This window comes from Lissotriton helveticus, chromosome 1_1 (assembly GCF_964261635.1).
Source record: "Lissotriton helveticus chromosome 1_1, aLisHel1.1, whole genome shotgun sequence".
Taxonomy (NCBI): Eukaryota; Metazoa; Chordata; class Amphibia; order Caudata; family Salamandridae; genus Lissotriton; species Lissotriton helveticus.
In genome coordinates, this window is record NC_136057.1 from 346,491,934 (window position 1) to 346,513,566 (window position 21,633).

The following is a 21,633-nucleotide window of genomic DNA, read 5'->3' on the forward strand; positions in this document are numbered from 1 at the left end:
TCGTGCGGAGGGAGCGGCACCTTTCGCTTCCTTGCCCCCTTAGCGTGCCGGTGTGGGGGTTTTACTGGCCAAGGTCAAGGATCCATTTATCGGGCCGGCGTAGAGCGGGACCCGCGTTCTCATGCCCCCTGCGAGAGTTCCTGAATTGCCCACACCCTCTGTCTTGCAGCATGAGCCAAGCTCTTCCAGTCTCAGTCCCAGCCTGACTGTTGCCGCTCCGCTGGGCCTTGTACTCCTCAGGTGACCGCACTTCAGGCACTGTCCTAGCACCACGAGGGCGCCGCCATCTTGGGGTCAGGCAGGGCTCCAATAGCTGTCCCACCGGGTCACACGGGGTCTTCCTGCAAACTCCCTGCTCGTTCTGGGGGCAGCACCGGGATCTCTCACCTTCCGCTCCCCTTACTGAGTGCCAAAAGCCGCGCCGCTCGTTGGGGGAAGCCCTGGTCAGGCGGCTCCACTCGCGACCTCAGCCGCCATTTTGGGAGCCTCCGGTCCGGTAGCCACGGGAGCCTCCTCTGGTGCCCTTACGACGCTCCCTGGGCGTATTTCTCCGTGCCGTCCTCCCGCCCCCCCCGTTCAGCAAGGGCACGGGTATTAGGGGTATATTTTCCGGGGTCGGGACCCTGAGTGATGGCCAGGATAGTTACGGGAGAGGGCGGCCATAGAGGAGCTCCGGAATCCGCTGCCGCCTACATCGGCGCTCAAGCCACGCCCCCGTCAGACGTGAGTCCCATGCTCTCCACACCACTGGAGTCAAGCTATCCTGGCTGAAGATGGCTGATAGCCAGAAACCGGTCCTAGGATGCTTGATTCCGGTCCAGGAAAGACATGGCTTGGCAGTTCGGGCTGGACTGTTCCCATGAGGCACAGGGTCAAGGCTGATTTGCATATGTCTGAACTGGGGTGGTGTGGAGCGCAAAAAAACGATGGATTTAGGCCCAGCTCTCTGTACTGGGGTGAATGTATGACATTGTTCTGCATTCTGTCCATCAACTGTTGTTTTTGCATTTGTTACTCCGAGTGGGATGGGTATGCTCAGACGTGAGTCCCATGCTCTCCACACCACTGGAGTCAAGCTATCCTGGCTGAAGACGGCTGATAACCAGAAACCGGTCCTAGGATGCTTGATTCCGGTCCAGGAAAGACATGGCTTGCTGGTTCGGGCTGGACTGTTCCCATGAAGCACAGGGTCAAGGCTGATTTGCATATGGCCATGTCTGAACTGGGGTGGTGTGGAGTGCAAAAAAATGATGGATTTAGGCCCAGATCTCTGTACTGGGGTGAATGTATGACATTGTTCTGCATTCTGTCCATCAACTGTTGTTTTTGCATTTGTTAACCCGAGTGGGATGGGTATGCTCAGACGTGAGTCCCATGCTCTCCACACCACTGGAGTCAAGCTATCCTGGCTGAAGACGGCTGATAGCCAGAAACCGGTCCTAGGATGCTTGATTCCGGTCTAGGAAAGACATGGCTTGGCAGTTCGGGCTGGACTGTTCCGATGAGGCACAGGGTCAAGGCTGATTTGCGTAGGGCCATGTCCGAACTGGGGTGGTGTGGAGTGCAAAAAAACGATGGATATAGGCCCAGATCTCTGTACTGGGGTGAATGTATGACATTGTTCTGCATTCTGTCCATCAGCTGTTGTTTTTGCATTTGGTACCCCGAGTGGGATGGGTATGCTCAGACGTGAGTCCCATTTTGTTTTTTTAAACACAATTTTTATTGTTTTGCATACACAAAAGACGACATAGTGGAAAAGCATCAGGCATACAATCCCCACATAAACCCCAGCCTAAGCCAAAGCAATCATAAATTGTACTGGGGTGAATGTATGACATTGTTCTGCATTCTGTCCATCAACTGCTATTTTTACTCCTTAGCCTGTGACGTAGGGCAACTAAACCCTTCCTTGTGTCGACAGTGGGTTTAGAGTAATCCAGTGTGAGGATGATCTTGTGATCTTTCCAGTTGATTTGGTGGTTTTTGCGAGCATAGTTAAAAAAGTCCTCCGTATGCTGCGATCTCAAGGGCTTACATATGATAGGCCGTGCTGTTTGGAATGTTGGCGATTTGAAAGCAGGAATTCTGTGGGCCCAATCCAGTTCAAATTGGCGACAAATTTTAGGTTGGTGAGCTTGGGAATCAGATCTTTGAGGAAGGCTGAGCAGGACCCTGCTGCATCCTCTGCACCTTCCAGGATCCCTGGTATGCACATGTTCCCTCTGCGATTTCCGTCTTCCATCTCCGCTGTCTGCTTCTGGAGTGACTCTGTGATTTTCAATATTATTTTCACCTCTTTGCTCGGGCTATGGGTAGAGTCCTCTACATCACTGATCCTTTGTTCAACAGCTGCGAGTCTGATATCAACTGAGTTTAGGTCTGCTCTGACTGCTGCACTCTCTAATTGGATTGTGTCTGTGGTAAGCTTTGAGATTTTCGCCAGGTCGTGTACTTCGGCTAGCTTTTTAGGATCATTTCTAGGGTGCTGTTGATGTCTGGCTTTTGTTTGATTGGTGAGTCAGATGTCGCCGGCTCCCCTTTGCTCTTCTTTAGTTGTTGTTGCTGTGGTCTTGACTCTCTGTCTGCCATATTTGATTGTTGTCTTGTTTGTCTTCCTTGGTATCTTGGGGTGGCCCTGTTTTCCTCTTTTATGTCCCTGTTTTCCTGAGTCCTGTGTCTCTATATCTGGCGACGTTCCTCTTTCTCTCTCTCTTGCCGCTATCTAGGTCGACTGTTTCCTCTCTCCTTTTAGCAGTCTGTTGGCTTCTTGTGGCTCTAGACCCTTCTCTATTACTTCCTGCGGGGCCGTTCACCTGGAGTGTTTTAGCACCCATAGCTCTGTCACCCAAACTCTCCTCTAATACTGTTAGTCTCAGGGTATCTGTGTGGTTCAGCTCGTGATGATCCTGCCACTCGCTATGCTCGTCGCTGCTAGTGCTGCCCTGCTATTTGGTATTTTTGCAATAAGCTGGAGGCACTGTGCAGTTGTCTTCGCTGTTTGGTGTCTGTTTCGGTTTAGTTTTCTTTTTGCAGGTGAGCACTTGTTAAGAGGCTCTGTGTATCGTCTGTGTAGTGCTTGCTATACTCGGTGTGTGCTCGCTATCAGGAGGGTATGTCTGTGATTTAACCCATACTGTTCTCGTTGAGACTCCTGTCCAGGCACACAGATTTTCCTCAGCGCTCAAACAGTCAGGTCACGCTCAGCAATGCGCCTTGGGTTCTACTGCTGGCATTCACCTTCCCCGCTCGCTTACCCTCGTGAAAGTCCCTCCTTACAGCAATTCCCGTTTTGGACTTTACCGTGAGTTCTTGGAGCGGTGGTAACTTTCGGCTCTTTTATGTCACATTTCTCTTCCGGTTTGCCAGGGAAAGCCCATATCCACACCATCAGCCTGCTCTGACCATGAGGATTAAATCTGTGTCTTCCTCAGATAGCCGGTATCAGGAGCTGGAGCTCTAGTGAAGCTCCCTTGTTTTGGTCACCTCCATTTATCCCCCAGCCACCATCAGTACGCTGCGATCCCCACTGCCGGCGCGCTCCTCAGTGCTCCTCATCGGATCGCTGCTCTCCCTGTACCTGCATCTTAGACTTGCAGCGCAGTCATCATGGCTGCAGCCGCCATTTTAGTAGTATGCTGTTTTCTTCCTTTTGTTTCGGTTTCGTTCCTTATGCGTTCTTTGTAGCTGCAGTCGCCATCGTGGCCATCTGTCTTGGTTCCTTTTAGTTTTGGTTTTCGTCTCTACACGCTGTAGGCAATTAGCTTATTTATTTCCTACTCTCTCTTGTCTCTTTTTGGTAGGTCTTAGTGTCCTGCACTATCACTCGCCTGTCTTTTGTTCACATCAGGTGAACATGCGAGGTTTCGCTGTGCCGGTTGAAACCAGGGTGGTGGTGCGGCTATATGCTGCTGCCGCAGTTAGAAACACCCAAAAATTCAGAAACTACAAAACTTTGCTTATACGGTTCTCCCACTAGAAATAACTGCACAATAAGGCACCCTCCCCGACAGCAGAGAGCCAGTTAGTTACCAATCAATCCCAAATTACCCTGCGGATCATTGGGGTATAGGTTCTTGAATGTGGGAAGCTCTACTTCCTTGAAGACTTCCAGGTGACCAGTGAGCAGTGAAACCAAGGATGATGCAAATATTGCATATAAGTAATGCTGAAAGGCCAGGCATGCCTTTCTCATTGTTGCCCTGACGTAAGCCCCAGGCCTAAAACATTTGCAAGATCTGTGTGTGTTTTTTGATAGTTATAACCCATCCAAAGACTGCAAAACCTAATCCCCCAACCTGTGAAAACTAACCACAAAGGTATATTCTCCATCAGAATATTTGCTGCAAGGATAGCATACACATTACACAGCCCCTGAAGCAGGGGTACAATCTTAAACACTACTATTGGTCAATGCTGCTATCTATTTGACAACACAGTTAAAGACCTATATGTGGTACAAACTCTTCTTTCCTTCACATTTAACTGCTAAGTAAATAGTTACGTACATTTTATTACTGCACTACTAGGATTGGATATTTTGTGAATTGAATTCTTTATTTATCAACTGTTTTGCAGCATGTATTGGTACATCACGATGCACCACACCCTCTTCAAAAATGTTTAAGACTTAGGTGCATATAAGAAAACTTTCCTTTACCTCTGAAAGGTTCCCTTGAGCAGGTTGCTGAGAGAGCAGAGCTTAAGCCATAAGTGTCTTGCCTCACGAGCCTACCAGGTACTTTTCTGATATTCACTGTTATAAAACTACAAAATACATGATGTTTCCACAACGCCAGAATAGTTCTAGATTGCCTTACTTGAGTTTGCTCCCATGTTACACAAGTCCAGTTCTCACAATGGCAGTATATTTCAATGTGTGATTTAGCTTTATCCGAAATCCTGAAAAAGACAGAAAAACCCTATGTATGAGTGGCCCGGTCATTAGTGTGATACTTATTGCACCTGATAAAATCTGACTATACCGATCGGGCATTTATAAGGTGAGATAAATACCACCCAGTTACGAGTTTTTGGGGCATAACGTGGATTTTGGTGCTTAATGCTTCCTGCACCAAAATCTGTATGTTCCAGTAAGCAGAGGGCATTTTCCCCAGATAAAAACCAACAGGTTTGACCAGCTGATATTGGTCATAAAACACTGAGATCCTCATTTACTATATGTTGACAAATGGCAGCCCAGTCAGTCTTCCTGCTGGGCTGCTGTGCATCAAAATAAAAGAGCAGGAAAGTGCTATATCTACGCAGGCAACTTTGTGCCATAGTGGAGGGTGCCTGCGTAGCAGGGATGATTGTTTATATGCGGTTAGGGACACCTTCCTCCAAATAAACAATCATTAAGGGTGATTTGCTCCTTCTAAAGAGAGACCAACAAACGAGGAGAAAAAAAAGTATTTCACTCCGTTGCACCACTCCCATGTCTCGCCTGGGGAGGTGTAGGATTCTGACGCATTCCCAGGTTTACAACGTTTTGAAAATCTGGGAATGTGTTAGGTTCCCTGGATGTTGCAGGAAAACACCCACCCCAACACCTATGGAATGCCTCTTTCACGCAGAGTAACGCATGAAAGGGGGCCATATTTATGTGGCCTTGTAAATGTGCAAAAAACATGTGGGCAGGCACACTGTGCCAAAAGTGTAGTAACGGCATGCGCAATGGGCTGGTAAATGAGGCCCATAATTACAATCTGTGCGGTAATCAGAATTACTGCACATATCGCAATTATTAGGGCCCATCATAATGAGTGCTTAAATAGATAATGTGCTTTACTTGAGCTAACACAACACCTAGCAACAGCTATCTATTTGCAAAAACAAATAAAACCATGACTCCCTACATGCCCTTGGTTCATTGCTTAGAACCGTAGCTGAGCTTAAGCTCAAACCCTGTGAAAGTAGTAGGAATGCTGGAAATAAAGTACACCCTGTGAAACAGTTAAGACATTACAAATTTAGGATATGATTAATATAAATAAGTTGAGAAATAGTAATGTGTCATGCTAAAATTATCTGTAATCAGAAAAAAAACATGTTATACACACAGGTGTGTACTCATCTTAACAGATGACCAAGGGAAGTCTATGAATGAGAACCCATTCATCTAATGTGTAACTTTTATTTCAAACAGCAGTACATTTGGAAAAAAAGAATGAAAAAGTTATTAAAAAAATTAAAGATCAACCCCTTGAACTGATTCCATTGTTGGAAGTAGACAAAGAGAGGCCTTACCTGATCAGTGGCAAACACTACTGAATACATTTAAAGTTGATTTGATTAAAGGCCTTGACATTTCTAAAAATAAGTAAAAGGCATAGCAATATGTGCCCCCTTGGTTTAATTAAATATTAGGAATGAGTCAACAGAGCAATCATGGAGTTCTAGCAGTAGCTTTGTAGACTCGTGAGGAACAGATATGCTACTGAGACATTATAGTTTTATGGTCTAAATAAAAATGGTCTTTATCCAACCATCAGAAGGAACTCTTTCGAAATATTAAGGAGTTTTACAATCAACCAACCTTAACACTATAGTTGAATGCTCACAGTAATTGTTAGATAACACTTTATTAGCAATATTTTGAAAATGTGCAAATATCACTAATCGCTAATAGGAATTTGTAATTTGAACCCCTGAAGAAAAGAGGGATTGCTTTCTAACAAGATGAAATGAGTGGTAGTTATCTCTCCTCTTCCTAAAAGAAAACATCCTTGGACCTCTTTGATGTGAGTAATTCTCACCATGCTCCAAATCATCCCTTCACCTCCTACTCACTGGGGAGGACAGTCATTAATCATCTTAAAGCAAAGATTAATTATCCACTTGACCCAATAACAAAGGGGAAGTGAAAGAAAATTACTATAAAGAGACCATACCACACCCCTTCCAGATCATAGTGACAACAAAAGCACTTTTCTGCTCCTCCTCAGGAGTGGGAGTAAGTAGTGCTTTGATAACATTCCTACCATGCTCCTCATCTTAAAGTAAAGAGCAACAGTTTACGTACATGAGCAGTCAGATTGGAAAGTGATCTCTCAGGCGATAATCTTAGCTTCTAAGAAGACCTTTTATGTGCGATGAGCAGTAAAATAGGAATGAGGTCTATGATGTGTCTCATCTTAGGTAAAAGGGTGATCTTTTACAGCAGTTGAGTTGCATAGTAAGAATGTGTTCATAGCACTATTTACAGCCACACCTGTGGAAAAAACACTTGTTGTTGCTACTGGATCCAATACAAGGGTGTTTTCGTTGTCATGGAGGGTCAGATTCTGGACTTATAACTGTCCTGACTGAACTATGGCACCTGTTCAGTCATGATGTGTTGATGTTTTAGTCTTGGCCAGTCAAACCTGTTTCACAAAAATGTATCTTTTAAGAATGTAGTTATGGGCCACCTTTACTTACTTGTGTGACACTGTCAACTTTGTATTGAATAACTGTTTTCACAAGTATGGGTTTCATCATCATAAGGACTGCCTCCTAACCACTGTGGCGAGGATATCTAGTTATCTAAATTATGCAGCAAATAAAATAAGTTATAGGGACGACACGTCTATGAAAGGGAAATTTTCATCCATTTGAGAATGATTTTTTTTTGTTTAATCTACAAGTCATGTAAATTATGTAGCAAATATGTTAGCTTCATGATTATGGGCCTGATTGCGATGTCAGGCAGACTCAAGTCTGCCCAACATTGCCGCAGTCTCGGGACCCCCGATCGGCGGTCCAAACACCACCATTAGAATGCGACCGCACATGGTACGGTCACATACTCCCATTTCTCTATGCCGTAAACCAGCCGTAGTACAAGCTCCCATAAAGGAATGGGTATTTTTGTTAATCCCTGCACCGCGAGGCAGGCACCTGACGGTGCCTGTCACCAGAGGCCGTTGTGGCAAGGTGGTCCTGCTAACGGCACCCAAAGTCAATTTCCGACCAGCTTTTCGTGTAGGAAAGCCTAGAATGAAAAGCTTGTCGGAAAACGACATCATAAGTCCCACGGCGTAAGCGCCATACATAGGGAGCTTTAAGCTGCTTTCTACTGGCCGACAGGCTCCTTGAGTCCGTCAGAAGCTAGTCATTCCAACCGGCCGGTTTCAAATCTTACAGCCTTCATTATAATAAGAATGTCAGATTTGAAACCAACTATGTAAGTCGGAAAGCCTCTGACCTGTGGACTTACATCATAATCAGGCTCAATAAGGTAAACACTGCAGCCACAGAATCACATAAAACCACTGCCCCTCACCGTTGTCCACTGTTCTATCAACAATTTATTCATGAAAGGTAAATCTAACCATTCTTATTCTAACCAGTGCCCATTGTTATCTGCATGTGAAAAAAACTGTTTTTCAGGCTACATACCCATTAAATAAACATGTTAAAATAAATAACTAGTAATGTACTATGGTCGTATATTGTCATAACTGGGTTCTGATGGCATTTTCGAATGATTCAATGTTCGGCCTCATGGTTTATAATGCTCCCAGAGCTACTTAATGGCTATATTGGACCATGGTAAACAGATCCCTAAAATGTATGCTATATTTATATACCTTTAATTTACAATTTCTGATATACAGTGCTGATGGGTAGGAATAACTACTACTAATACTATTTGTTTTGGTGGTGACATTTCTTGTGTTCCTTGTATATTTGGGTTGTTTCATCCACCATTATTTTAATATATTTATTTTGTTAGCTTGTTACGCCGCTTTTGATGTTCTATATTTCATTTTAAACTTTATTTTACTTGCTAATATTTTAATTTATTACTTTTAAAGTTGCTGCAGGACACTGGCTCTGTATTGCTTGACTGTGCTGAATCTTTTTTCATACTCTACTGCACTCTCTCCACTACCTCGATTCTCAGGCCAGCCTCTACAGTTCTCTGTCAGAAGGGGCTACATAATGACTATCAGAGCACGGATGTTAAGCTGGCATATAGAAGGTATGTCAAAGGCAACCTAGGCTGTGCCTATCTATGCACAAATCATGAACAAGGTGGAGTCACAGACAGTTTTTCCTTCATGGTAAGCAGAGATACTTGCTTAGTTTATGATCAACTCCACCTTAGTAATTGCTTTGCTGAAATTATAACCGCTCCTACCCCTCGTGTGGTTTTCTTAATTTTCATTAGCGCACCTCACATTCATCAGTTCTCTGGAATTGAGCAGTACACAAATCCCCATATTACGGAACTTAATTCCATAATAACCTCTGGCATCTGCCCTATCAAGGAATTAGGGCCTAAACTTGCTTTCCCATAGTTGCCTTAACTTTGGCTTGTCCTACTGCTCTTTCAAGGGCCCTCATCCTTGCACAGCACCTTAGACGTATCCTGATTTTTTTACACTCTCTTGTGAACCATAGCTTAGAGGTCTGCGAAAGTATCTTGGACCTCAAGCTGCATTTAGCGTATTTCGCTGGCACTTGGCTCAAAGCTGACTCATCTCCTGATATCTCTATGGTGGTTCCCACTGGCTACCAGATTACTCAGATAGGTTGACCTGCCTGCCCTGATAGAAGCATTGATGGTATTCTCTGCCCTTCTCTCACCATATCATCATTTATGCTGGATTAAATCAAGGACTGCTAATCACTTTATATTAACATTTAGATGAAACCCAACTGTTCAGTTATGCTACTCATCCATAGACCTTTGCGTCCTGTATAAGCACTACTCGTTTTTTTAATAATATTTCTGCCTTTGCCCTAGAACTGACAATTGTATTCTGTTAGGAGGTTTCCATCTTCATGTCAATGAGGAAATGGCTCAGTAGCATGTGACTTAATTAATTCCTGCCTGATATTAAATTCTCAACAGCGAAATGCCCACTGCACGATAGTATAGCAAAAGGTGTGTCCCATTCCAATCACAGCTGCCAGAAGAAACAACGTCTTTTTTGGAAGTCTTCATTTAATATTCTTTGTAGCCAGCCGGGACACACCTTTTGCTATACTATCGTGCTGTGTGCAGTTGGCATTTCGCTGTTGTGTCTTAGTGTGTTGACAGTTCAACAGACACCCTCTGAGGGGTTATAGGGCTTATCCCCTCGCCCTTTTGCACCACCTCATAACTAGTTTTGATTTATACCTTGCGACTTATAATTAGCTAAGCGCCCAGTATTTCCCCTCAATCCGAAAAACCCTGCCTCAAAAGATTTTGATATTAAATTCTCCCCTGCTTGTTACTAACTACACCCAATCAGACGGGGAAGTGAGATCTGAAGTTAACTCATCAGTACAGATCACCTCTATTTTGGTGGTCATCTGGTCAGATCCCAAAGCTGTTCAATTTTCGATTTCCTTGCCTCTTCAGTGAATAAGCTGAACATAGCTGGACCGGGCTGGTTCTTCCTATCAATCTTCGAACAAGCTTGACCTCCAACAGCTGGAATTAATTCTCAAGGATACTGAGCAGCTGCAACACCAATATGCCACCATTGGCTATAACAATTCTCGTCTTTGTGTATTAAAGGTTCTTGATGTCACTGTATCCATTAAAGCCAGTAAATCCTACTGCCTCTCTCCTAATCCTTGGTTCTCGGCAGAACTTTCCAAAGCAAAAAAACTGCAGGAATATAGAGTGTTAAAGGTGGCACTATTATAACCCTGCGGATAAAGCAGTCTATACATCTGAACTTACAAATACAAAAAGCTCGAAAAAAATGAAAGTCAAAGTCAATCTTGATTGCAAAATGTCAGTAAAAAATCCTTACAAAGATTTTCTGGATTTTTAAGAGTTCAGTCCATCCTACTACTGGCTCTACCTCGATCGCACTTTACCAAACTCTTTGTTCTTATTCTCAAGTTGCTGAATTATATCAGGACACAATTGTAAATCCCCTTCCTCCATTGCATTGGTGTGATGTAGAAAGCAACCAATCTGACATGTTCACTAAACTCAAATCTATGTCTTGTGGCCCTCCCTCGATCCTTGCCCAGCTAACATTGCACAAGTCATTGCCCCTGCCCTTGCATTGGTTCTCATCGAGGTTTGCAATTCCTCTGGAATTCTTCCTGTTTCATGAAAAAGTGTCTTTGTTGTCCGTCTTTGAATGAAACCTGCTGCTGACCTTTGATGATATCAAACTATTGTCCAATTTCTCTCCTCCTCTTGCTGGCTTACATGACTGAGATCTTTGTCAAAGAACAACTTTCTGCTTATGATGAGGTGCACTACCTGCACATTGATCACCAGTCCTGAGCACTGGAAATAGTGTTGTTCTCTGTCATCAATGACATCAACAGTATTCTGGTCAGAGAAGGCTTGTGAACTCTTATTCTCCTAGATCTTTCTGCATCCTTTGACACTTTATCTGAACACATCCTATTGGATAGACTTGTGGATCGATTACGATGTTGGGTGAACAGCCACCAACAGGCCGTCAGTGGCGGACCACCCGAAATCCAGTGCATCAGTCCAACTGCCGGATTACAATAACTGCTGTCAGAACAATGTGGGCAGGGAGAAGGACCGCTGCCTCCGACAGGCTCAAGGAGCCTGTCAGGGTGGCGGTCATAGCCTAAGCCCTTCAATGGTGGTGGTGCCTATGGAGGCACCACCATAGGGATTAGGATGCCCCTTTCCCTCAGTCTTTACATGGTGGCCCCACCGCCATGTAAAGGCAGACGTAAAAGGACTTTGGGGGCCCCTAGCAGGGCTCCCATCCCCCGTGGGCCTCTGAGGGGGACACATGTGGTGTCCCCCCAAACATCCATTCACTGTGCACCAGGCACCACATGGTGTCTGGCACACGATGCATGGATGTTTAAAAAATCCCTTTTTTAAATGCTGCTTGTGCTGTGGCCGTTTTCCGGGCCACAATAGAAGACACAATAGAAAAAGGAATGTTTCCGACCGCCGACACTGCAGTCGCATCGTAATCTGAAGGATGGGACCACCGCCACTTGTCCGGTGGTCCCAATGGATTTACAGAGAACCCATAAAGCAAATTATTCTTGGCATAAGAATATAACAGCGATCTTTCCTTGATTGTGAGCTAGTATAGTGCCCAAAGAGCAGGGTGGGCACTATACTAGCTCACAATCAAGGAAAGATCGCTAGTAAAAATATAAAACACTCTGCATCCTCCATAAACTACTGTTTTGCCATAATTTCTACTCCTTGCCAGGATTTTCCAAACAGCTGCTGAGATATGGCTAAGAAGCCTGACATTTTAAACTTCTAGCAACAAGGCTTGAATCCAAGTCACCTGAAGTTCCCAAGATCGTTGAAAAAAATCCAACTCTTCGAAACAGCCCGAGTCCAGCTGGGACCCATGACTCTTAAACATAGCATTGCCTCTTTCATATGGCATGCTGAAGCAGCTGTAAAGCAGCATGAAATTACACAAGACCTACACAAGAGATAGAAAAATTCCCAATAGAATAGTTTTGATTAATTCTTTGAGCAATTCATTTTTGCAAGTCATTTAGTAAGCACACTGAAAGCATACCGTCTGTCTTAAATTGATTTACTACATTTAGCACCAGCTAGCTATCAGGGTGACAAAAGTTTCAAAAACACCTCTCTCTTAGGGTATGTATGGGATTACTCTAGCGGCAAAATGCTCCAACAACCAATTCACTGTTTCACTATTCTTGTTAAAGAGATACCCCAAAACAGGTATGTTCTGAGATAGGAGAGTCTTAAACTTGTGGACAGTGATATTGGCTGGCCTGGGAGATAGGTGTTGGTGGGCACCAAGTTAACGTGCCGGATGGCTGAGACGACATGAATACTCAGAAGACGTGGACCCGGAGAGTGATGAGCCGGGTATGAGAAGAGAGAAGGAACCTAGTGCTGCAAAATGGATTGAAGAGTATTAGGACATTAGTACGTGGCCTTTGAAGGGAGGTCTCTGTAGACTATTATGAGAAGTTTAATGACGAGAAGTAAACTTGACAACTAGAGGAGAAATGGAGGACAAAAATAGACTTTTTCTTACTCAGCCACGCAGCTATATGTTAAACTGCTCGAAGGGTTCCCAGATGAAAGATATATTCAGTTGCTATTACAGAGTAAATTTTAATTTTGGGGGTTAGGTATTACAAAGAAAGATGTGATAATTTCCAGAACATCTTGTAACCAGTAGATCTCTACTTTTCTTGCTTCTTTACCTTTTTTGTTGCTTTTCGCAGTCTCTTTTTGAGCCTCGCTGCATTGGTGCTTGCGTATCAGCTGTATGTTTTGGGCAATCTCTCCACTCAGCCCATGCATCTGCAGCACACGCATGTTGCTGGGGTCCAGCAGGTTGTGAGATCTACTGCACTTGAAACTCCGACACTTGCCCCGGACAAAGAATCCACAGACATGGAGTCCTTTGCAACTTTCTCCCTTGGTGCAGAAGGTGTCCTTCCTTTCACTCGGGTATTCCTTACACTCCTTTAGTGGGAGAGAATGAAAAACTTGTCTTTAACAAGTAAAACACAGATTTACCCTCAGATAGTGACATCATAAAAATCTAACACAGTGGTTCCCAAACTGTGTGCCTGGGCTCCCTGGGGAGCCGTCAAAACTAGCCAGGGGGGCCACACACCAAGCACTTTAATTCATTTAATTTTGAATGGTTTGTTGGCTTCAGTTAAACTAATAAGATGTAACAGCATGATGTTGATGATTTGTATGTGACAAATCTAAAGCTGGAAACATAGTGCTTAATTGGTGGCATGCTGGGTGAGATGACCTCCATATTTTACTGGATTCCCACGTTCCAACACTCCTAAAGTAAGTGGAAGAAACCAATTTTATTTTGTTAGACTCATTGATAGATTAGATTTTTTCCAAATGCATTTTACACCAATGCAAGTTCTCAGGAAGTAAAGTTGTCTTTCTCTCAAACACACTTCGGGCCCAATTCCAATGCAATTAGGAATGGCTCCGACCCTCGGTCAGGGCCTTCCTTATTGCATCGAAACTGCCCGTTCAGGTTCCCTTCCGACCGAGCCATTTCAATGGGCTTGGTCGGAAAGGAATCCGACTTGGTTTTCCGGATGGCTTCTGACGGGCTTGGAGAGCCCTTCCGCCATCCAGAAACCCTTCAGTACTCCCCCGGCAGGCTCTTTCTCGCCGAGGGAGTATGATGGCAGTTTCCCAATGCCTTTCTGTGCCGGCCTAGGGGCCACGAATGGTGCCCCCCTGTTGATCACTGCACCCAGTGGCAAGTACCTCGGAGTGCCTGCCACAGGGTGCAGGGATGAACTGCATCTCTGCACTTAATGATGGGGGCATGCATTCCGTTCGGAGTGCATGCTCCATTTGTTAAGTATAGGAGTGCACCCGCATAGGGTTTGGTCGCATCCTACTGGAACTGGCTCTGGTCTGTCCAACATCGGAATCGGACTCTGAGTGTTTTTAAGTATTGACATGCGTACTTGAACAATAGATACTTTCAGAACACATTTCTGTCAGTGCAATCATTTTTCCAGATAGGCCTACTCTCTCCATGAGCACAGGGATGTAAAACTTCATATCCTGCATAATGGCAACATTTGAAAGCAAGAAAGACAAACGTAAAAAAAAAAAATCTGAGGAATTTATTTGGCTTGCATTGAATTGGAGGTAACTTTAAGGATGAAAAAGCTAGGATAAAGCAGTATATGGTTAAAAAAAATCGTAAGTCACCCTGCTGAGACAGGTGTGTTGGCATGTATGACATGGGTAGAAATGGATGTGCAAATATTCTCCGAGCACCGAAACGGTAAACAGTCAAAATATCGAGTCCAAAATATCGATTGGACATAATATCGAGTTTTTAATATAGTTTGGACAAAATATCGAATGGACAGAATATAGACAGCAAAAATATCGTTTTTAAGGTAAGTAATGTAATATCGAATGTTTAAAATAAAGAAAGTTAAAATATCGAAGTATATAATATAGGTTATTAAAAATATCGAATATTTAATAATATCGGATTTTTTATAGTTTTTTATGTTATTATATGTGTGAAAAGTGTGTATTTATGTTATAATTAATTTAAAAAAAATGAATTTTGTGTTTTTTAATTTTTGTGTAATTTAATTCTGTAGCGGGTTGTGGGTTTATAGGGGAATAGGGTGGGAAGTAATTTAATTATAATTAATTAAATATGTACATTTATTTATTGGTATTAATTTTTAATTAATTGATATTTAATGTATATTTGGTAATTAATTAAATTTTAATTGGCAATTAATTTTAATTAATTGATTAATTGCTAATTATGTTAATTTTACTAATTTATTTTTTGTAGCGGGTTGTGGGTTTATAGGGGAATGGGGTGGGAAGTAATTTAATTATAATTAATTAAATATGTAAAATTAATTATTGGTATTTATTTAGAATTAAATGTTAATTAAGTTTTTTATGTGTAATTAATAAAATGTTATTTGCCAATTAATTTAATTTAATTGAATAATTGCTAATTATGTTAATTTTACTAATTTATTTTCTGTAGTGGGTTGTGGGTTTATAGGGGAATAGGGTGGGAAGTAATTTATTTATAATTAATTAAATAATTAAATGTATTAAATTGTATTTAATTTTTAAATAATTATTTGTTAATTAGTAATTAATTTGTATTAATAGGTAACTAATTGTGATAATTAATTTTTAATTAGTAATTTTAATAGGTTAATTATTATATTATATTAAATTGGTAATAACTTTTAATTAATTTTTTATAGATATTTTTTTTTTTTTTTTTAAATAATATATTAAGTATTTACTTTCCGTACTGTTGCACTCTCGGGAGTGGGAATAGTAATTTTACCCCTACGCTATCCAATGCTTTCCCTACTGTGGCACTATTTGGAGTGGGAATAGTAATTTTTACACCTACGCTATCCAACGCTTTCCCTACTGTTGCACTCTGTCAGGTTTCTGTGAGCGCCTCAGAACGTAGTCTTCCGGCTGGATGTCATACGGACTAAACAACTACATGTCCCAGACTGCTTAGCGCCTATCTAGGGGCGGTACTATAAAAGAGGAACACTTCCTGTTCCTCTTGTCGGATATTTTGGATTCTATCGACCTGAACTCGGAGCTCTTGGAGTGGGTTGCTTCCCGTAGCTGTTACCAAGGATTTCCTTGCCCTCCGTTGGTAAGCCTTCTTTCTTCGGCTTGTGCGGAGGACGAATTGTTACCGCAGTTGCCCTCCGTTGGTGAGCCTTCTTGCTTCGGCTCGTGCGGAGGACGAATTGTGTTCCATGTGGAGTGTTCTCCACGAGTGTGTCTCGCTACCGCAGTTGCCCTCCGTTGGTGAGCCTTCTTGCTTCGGCTCGTGCGGAGGACAATTGGTGTTCCGCGTGGAGTGTTCTCCACGAGAGTGTTTCCTTCTAGCAGTTGCCCTCCGCTGGTGAGCCTTCTTGCTTCGGCTCGTGCGGAGGACGAATTCTCGTATATACTTAATCTTACCGCGAGTGGTAAGTTTTGCTCTGTATGCTGTGCCTGCGTCTTGCGGCTCGTACACAGGAAATCAGGATCTCATATTGAATTGAAGCAGTGCTCTTCAGGACCATTATCAATTCGTATTGGAGTAACACAGGTACTGTACTGTTTAATACTATCGGGTGATGTAACCCTTTGTTGCTTAACTTTGTTTTTCATCGGGTACTTGGTATCCAGGGGTCCTCGGATGTTGCTCAAGACTCTCCTTTACGTCCCGTCATGTTCACATGTCGTGGGGTATGTACAATAGCATAGAGTTTCATTCTTGCACTACGGTTATACAAGGGCACAGAATAAGAGAGGTGTTCATTGTGTATTACAGGGAGGACGTAGCACCGTTCATATCCTTCCAGGGCTCTAAGGCGGGTGAAGAGTTGTATCTTCTATTACACCGTTCCTTTAGTTTCTTTACAGGTAGATGGGTACATCTTATGTTACTGTGTTGCTGATTGAAACAGGAGTGAGAGTATCTGGTACCAACGTTTTTCTTTGTCTTGTGTGTTTCAGATCTCCCTCCCCGCTGTTCCCTTCCTTTCCTGCCTTTCTTTTTGCCCTCACCTGATCCTTCCTTAACCCACGGCTATTACAGCAATCTGGGTTTGGTTAGATCTGGAGGTGGCCTTGTTATAACATCACGCTGATCCCGAGGATTGAGAAGTTAACCCACTCTTTGGAGTGGGAATAGTAATTTTTACCCCTACGCTATCCAACGCTTTCCCTACTGTTGCACTCACTGGAGTGGGAATAGTAATTTTTACCCCTACGCTATCCAACGCTTTCCCTACTGTTGCACTCACTGGAGTGGGAATAGTAATTTTTACCCCTACGCTATCCAACGCTTTCCCTACTGTTGCACCCACTGGAGTGGGAATAGTAATTTTTACCCCTACGCTATCCAACGCTTTCCCTACTGTTGCACCCACTGGAGTGGGAATAGTAATTTTTACCTCTACGCTATCCAACGCTTTCCCTACTGTTGCACTCTTTGGAGTGGGAATAGTAATTTTAACCCCTACGCTATCCAACGCTTTCCCTACTGTTGCACTATTTGGAGTGGGAATAGTTATTTTTACCCCTATGCTATCCAACGCTTTCCCTACTGTTGCACTCTTTGGAGTGGGAATAGTAATTTTTACCTCTACGCTATCCAACGCTTTCCCTACTGTTGCACTCACTGGAGTGGGAATAGTAATTTTTACCCCTACGCTATCCAACGCTTTCCCTACTGTTGCACTCACTGGAGTGGGAATAGTAATTTTTACCCTTGCGCTATCCAACACTTTCCCTACTGTTGCACCCACTGGAGTGGGAATAGTAGTTTTTACCCTTACGCTATCCAACGCTTTCCCTACTGTTGCACCCACTGGAGTGAGAATAGTAATTTCTACTCGTACGCTATCCAACGCTTTCCCTACTGTTGCACCCACTGGAGTGGGAATAGTAATTTTTACCTCTACACTATCCAACGCTTTCCCTACTGTTGCACTAATTGGAGTTGGAATAGTAATTTTTACACCTACGCTATCCAACGCTACGCTATCCAACGCTTTCCCTACTGTTGCACTATTTGGAGTGGGAATAGTAATTTTTACCCCTACGCTATCTAACGCTTTCCCTACTGTTGCACTCTTTGGAGTGTGAATAGTAATTTTTACCTCTACGCTATCCAATGCTTTCCCTACTGTTGCACCCACTGGAGTGGGAATAGTAATTTTTACCCCTACGCTATCCAACGCTTTCCCTGCTGTTGCACCCACTGGAGTGGGAATAGTAATTTTAACCCCTACGCTATCCAACGCTTTCCCTACTTTTGTACTCCTTGGAGTGGGAATAGTAATTTTTATCCCTACGCTATCCAACGCTTTCCCTACTGTTGCACTCTCTGGAGTGGGAATAGTAATTTTTACACGTACGCTATTGTACGGTAATAATATAGGATATTATTTAATTATATTATGTTACTATATATATATGTTTTAACAAATATGATGTAAAAATTTGTTTTTATAACTTTCATTAATTATTTAAATATTTCTAAGTTAATTTAAGTATTTTTAAGTATATTTCAGTAATTAATTTTTAATATTAATTTAATTTAACATTGTTTTTAATAAAGTCGATATTTTTACAAACTATATTTTAGTAAACGATATTTTTAACTCGATATTTTTGTACTTACCCGTTTGTAGATACAAACTCGATATTCTGTCTGTAGATATTTTGGCAACGATATTCTTGATAGTCGATATTATGTCCCTCGATATTATGTCAGTGATCCCACCGAAACACTTTGGCAATGGGGTCTACATGCATAGGGGTGCTATCTAGTTCTGTAAGTGGGATAAAAAGAGTTTTAGAGGGTTCTCTAAAAAAGGCATGGGTAAAGAAGCTTAACTAGGAATATTTTGTTGTGCTGCCTTAGTAATACGAAACACCCAGCATATGCTTATAATGCCTTCATCAGCTTCATCCCAATTATTTTCAGGAAGAAAAATGCAACTACTCCTGAGGCCGGGCTTACATCCCCCCACCCTCCAAAAAAAAGTAACAGTAGGGAGCCGAAACCAACGGCCAATTGGTCCGGGGAGCCGACAGTCAATAACGTTTGAGAATCACTGCTATAGGTGGTACATCTTTCACTGTTCAAGCAGTCAAACTATGGAATTCATTACCCTCAAACATAAGAGATACGGATAACTATCTTATCTTCAGATGTTGGTTCTTTCCTAAATAACCACAACACTCAAACACTAATGTACATCATAGCCCTGTGTATGTAAACATTTATAGTTTGATTATATGTGTGTATTTAGATATGTGTGTTTCTTTGTACAATGTATAATAGCTATGGCTTTTGAAATATATAGATTCTTTAAGTCTGCTTAACAAATATATATTACTTATGGTTAAATATATAAACATATATATATAGTTGTATGTATATAATATACATGGACATTTATATCCACGCTGATGCTTGCAATCCTGAGACACTGTTGGCGCTGAGGAAGGCTTATTTAGCCGAAATGCATTCGCCATTTGCACTGTGCTCTATTAAAGCTGCCTCCACGAATTCCCCGTACGTGGCCTCTTCTTCTTTGTTGAGTTTTCTTTGATATATATATATTCTGTTTGTTAGTAAGGTGTCTTACTTTCCTTCACTTCGCCCATTGTATATATCTCACGTTTTGAACTTTGAATCAAATTTTCCATCATTGTAGGTTGAAATATGATGCATGTACAACTACCATATTGAAAGTCAAACAATATTTTATGATTTTGTTTATTTTTTTGTTACTCACTAGTTGTTGGTTACACAATCCCAGTAATTTTGTTGGGGTAATTATATTATCAGACGTAGGAAAGCTGTTTGGGAAAATAGAGGCTGCCATCAGTAGTCTGATGTCCTCTTAGCCAGCACAGTTAGGTGGGGTTGCCATCCTTTTCTAACGATGTCCCCATCCATACACAAACAGGGCATGAAGTATTTGATTTTTAAGTAGTTTTGTATATATTTGTATAGTATTTATTGAGTATCAAAATATCGTTCACTGAATATAGTTTCCCCAACACAGGTGTACATATGAAAATATGGTCGTTTGTATATAGAGTAAACTAACGACAAATATTTGTACATATATAAGTGACATCAATTTTTGTAGGTGTATATTTATATTCCTGTACAGACATTGATTAATCAATAATGTCAACATATTTAACTTAAAATTTGGGTTAGTTTGTGATATAATTATGATATTTACTTTATTCAATTTATTTCTTTAATGTTGATATTTACAAGTGAAAGAATCTGTACTACTCTTGCCTTTGAAAAACTTTGAGAAAATGGTGACATTAGGCATTCATGCTGTTATAATCTTTGTCACCACTGTTATCGAAAATGAATTCATTCAGAAATTAAGTTTTTACTGTGTGTCAGGCAATTCAAGTCACATTAATCTCATGTGTCTTTGTATCCCTCTTTTCCCAAACAATTGCCATGAATATATGTAGTGGTAGTATGTTGTCCATGTTTATAGGTGTCACATGGTATGCACACGCAGTTTAAAAAGTTCAGGTGTGAGGGGTTTCAATTGACTGTGATCAAGGGCATTCCGCCCGAAACGCGTCAGTTTTCTTGTCTCTGTTAAGCGTTGCTTAATAAAAACTCTTGCCTGAATATTGGATTCGTGGAGTTGCCTGCTTTCCTGGGGATCCGGGACGGCAGTTTTGCTTCTTCTTGCTTCGAGACGTATTCCGCGGAAGGTGGTTGCTTCCGCAACGAATCCACTCCTTTGAAGTGTCCGACGTCGTCAACCAGGTCTGGCTCTCTGTGTGAACAGGAATTTGACGACGGACCCTGCCTGGACGAAGTAACACGCCTTGCCGGGGAAGAAGAGCATTACCCGCCCACAAACGCCGAGCGCTGAAGGAAGCCTGTGGAGTGCAGTATTTTGAGCACCACGAGCAAGTAAGCAAGTAAGCGGCTGTTGAAATAACAGACTGTGGAGGGTTCCCCCGTGAGGCAGCGAGTGAACATTCTTGGCGGTGAGGAGGGAAAAGGCATTGTACGGAGGGCGGTGTAACTGTATCGTCCTCGCTGTACTACAGAAACGCAAACATTTACGCTTAAGCAACAGAGACTGAATTCGAGATGTCGGATGACACAGTTAAAGGGCGGGAGGCGGCTTCGCTAATTTTATTCACCAATTTGCCGAAAATTCCTCAAAGAGGAGCTTCTAATATATCTGGCACAACGGGGGCTGCACAATTACAACCCCCATCGGATGAAATGAAAATAAAGGCATTAATGAAACGCTTGGAAAAAGTGATGAAAAGTGAAGTTACCAAATGGTGGGAACACAAATCATTAACTATGTATATAGCAGAGGAACGTGTTCCACGAGGCTTGCGTATCTTATTGGCACCTAATTATGAGAAACCCCACCCAGAAATGCTAAAAAAATGGGGGAAAAGCAACTTAGAGGCTTCAAAGAATTTAATTCTTATATTAATAGAATATGCTGAGATAGACCGTGATATTCTGCTTAAAGAGTTGGCGACTATTAATGAGGAGTTACTCAAATTTGAACCAAATGATTTAATCACCTCATTAAGAAAGGATATCCAGGAGAGAGTTAATGGACATGAGGAAAAAATTAAAACCCGCAAAGCGTGGAAAT

At 42.3% G+C, this 21,633-nt stretch overlaps 1 protein-coding gene across 1 annotated transcript in view; it reads right to left on the minus strand.

Annotated features, from left to right (window-relative positions):
- Window positions 1–21,633, minus strand: part of LOC144807727 (protein mono-ADP-ribosyltransferase PARP12-like) — a 332,204-nt gene that overhangs the window by 253,693 nt on the left and 56,878 nt on the right. The window contains exon 4 of the mRNA XM_078673397.1: window positions 13,144–13,408. Within this exon, the coding sequence (XP_078529523.1) occupies window positions 13,144–13,408 (265 nt within the window). The remainder of the gene's footprint in view (window positions 1–13,143; window positions 13,409–21,633) is intronic.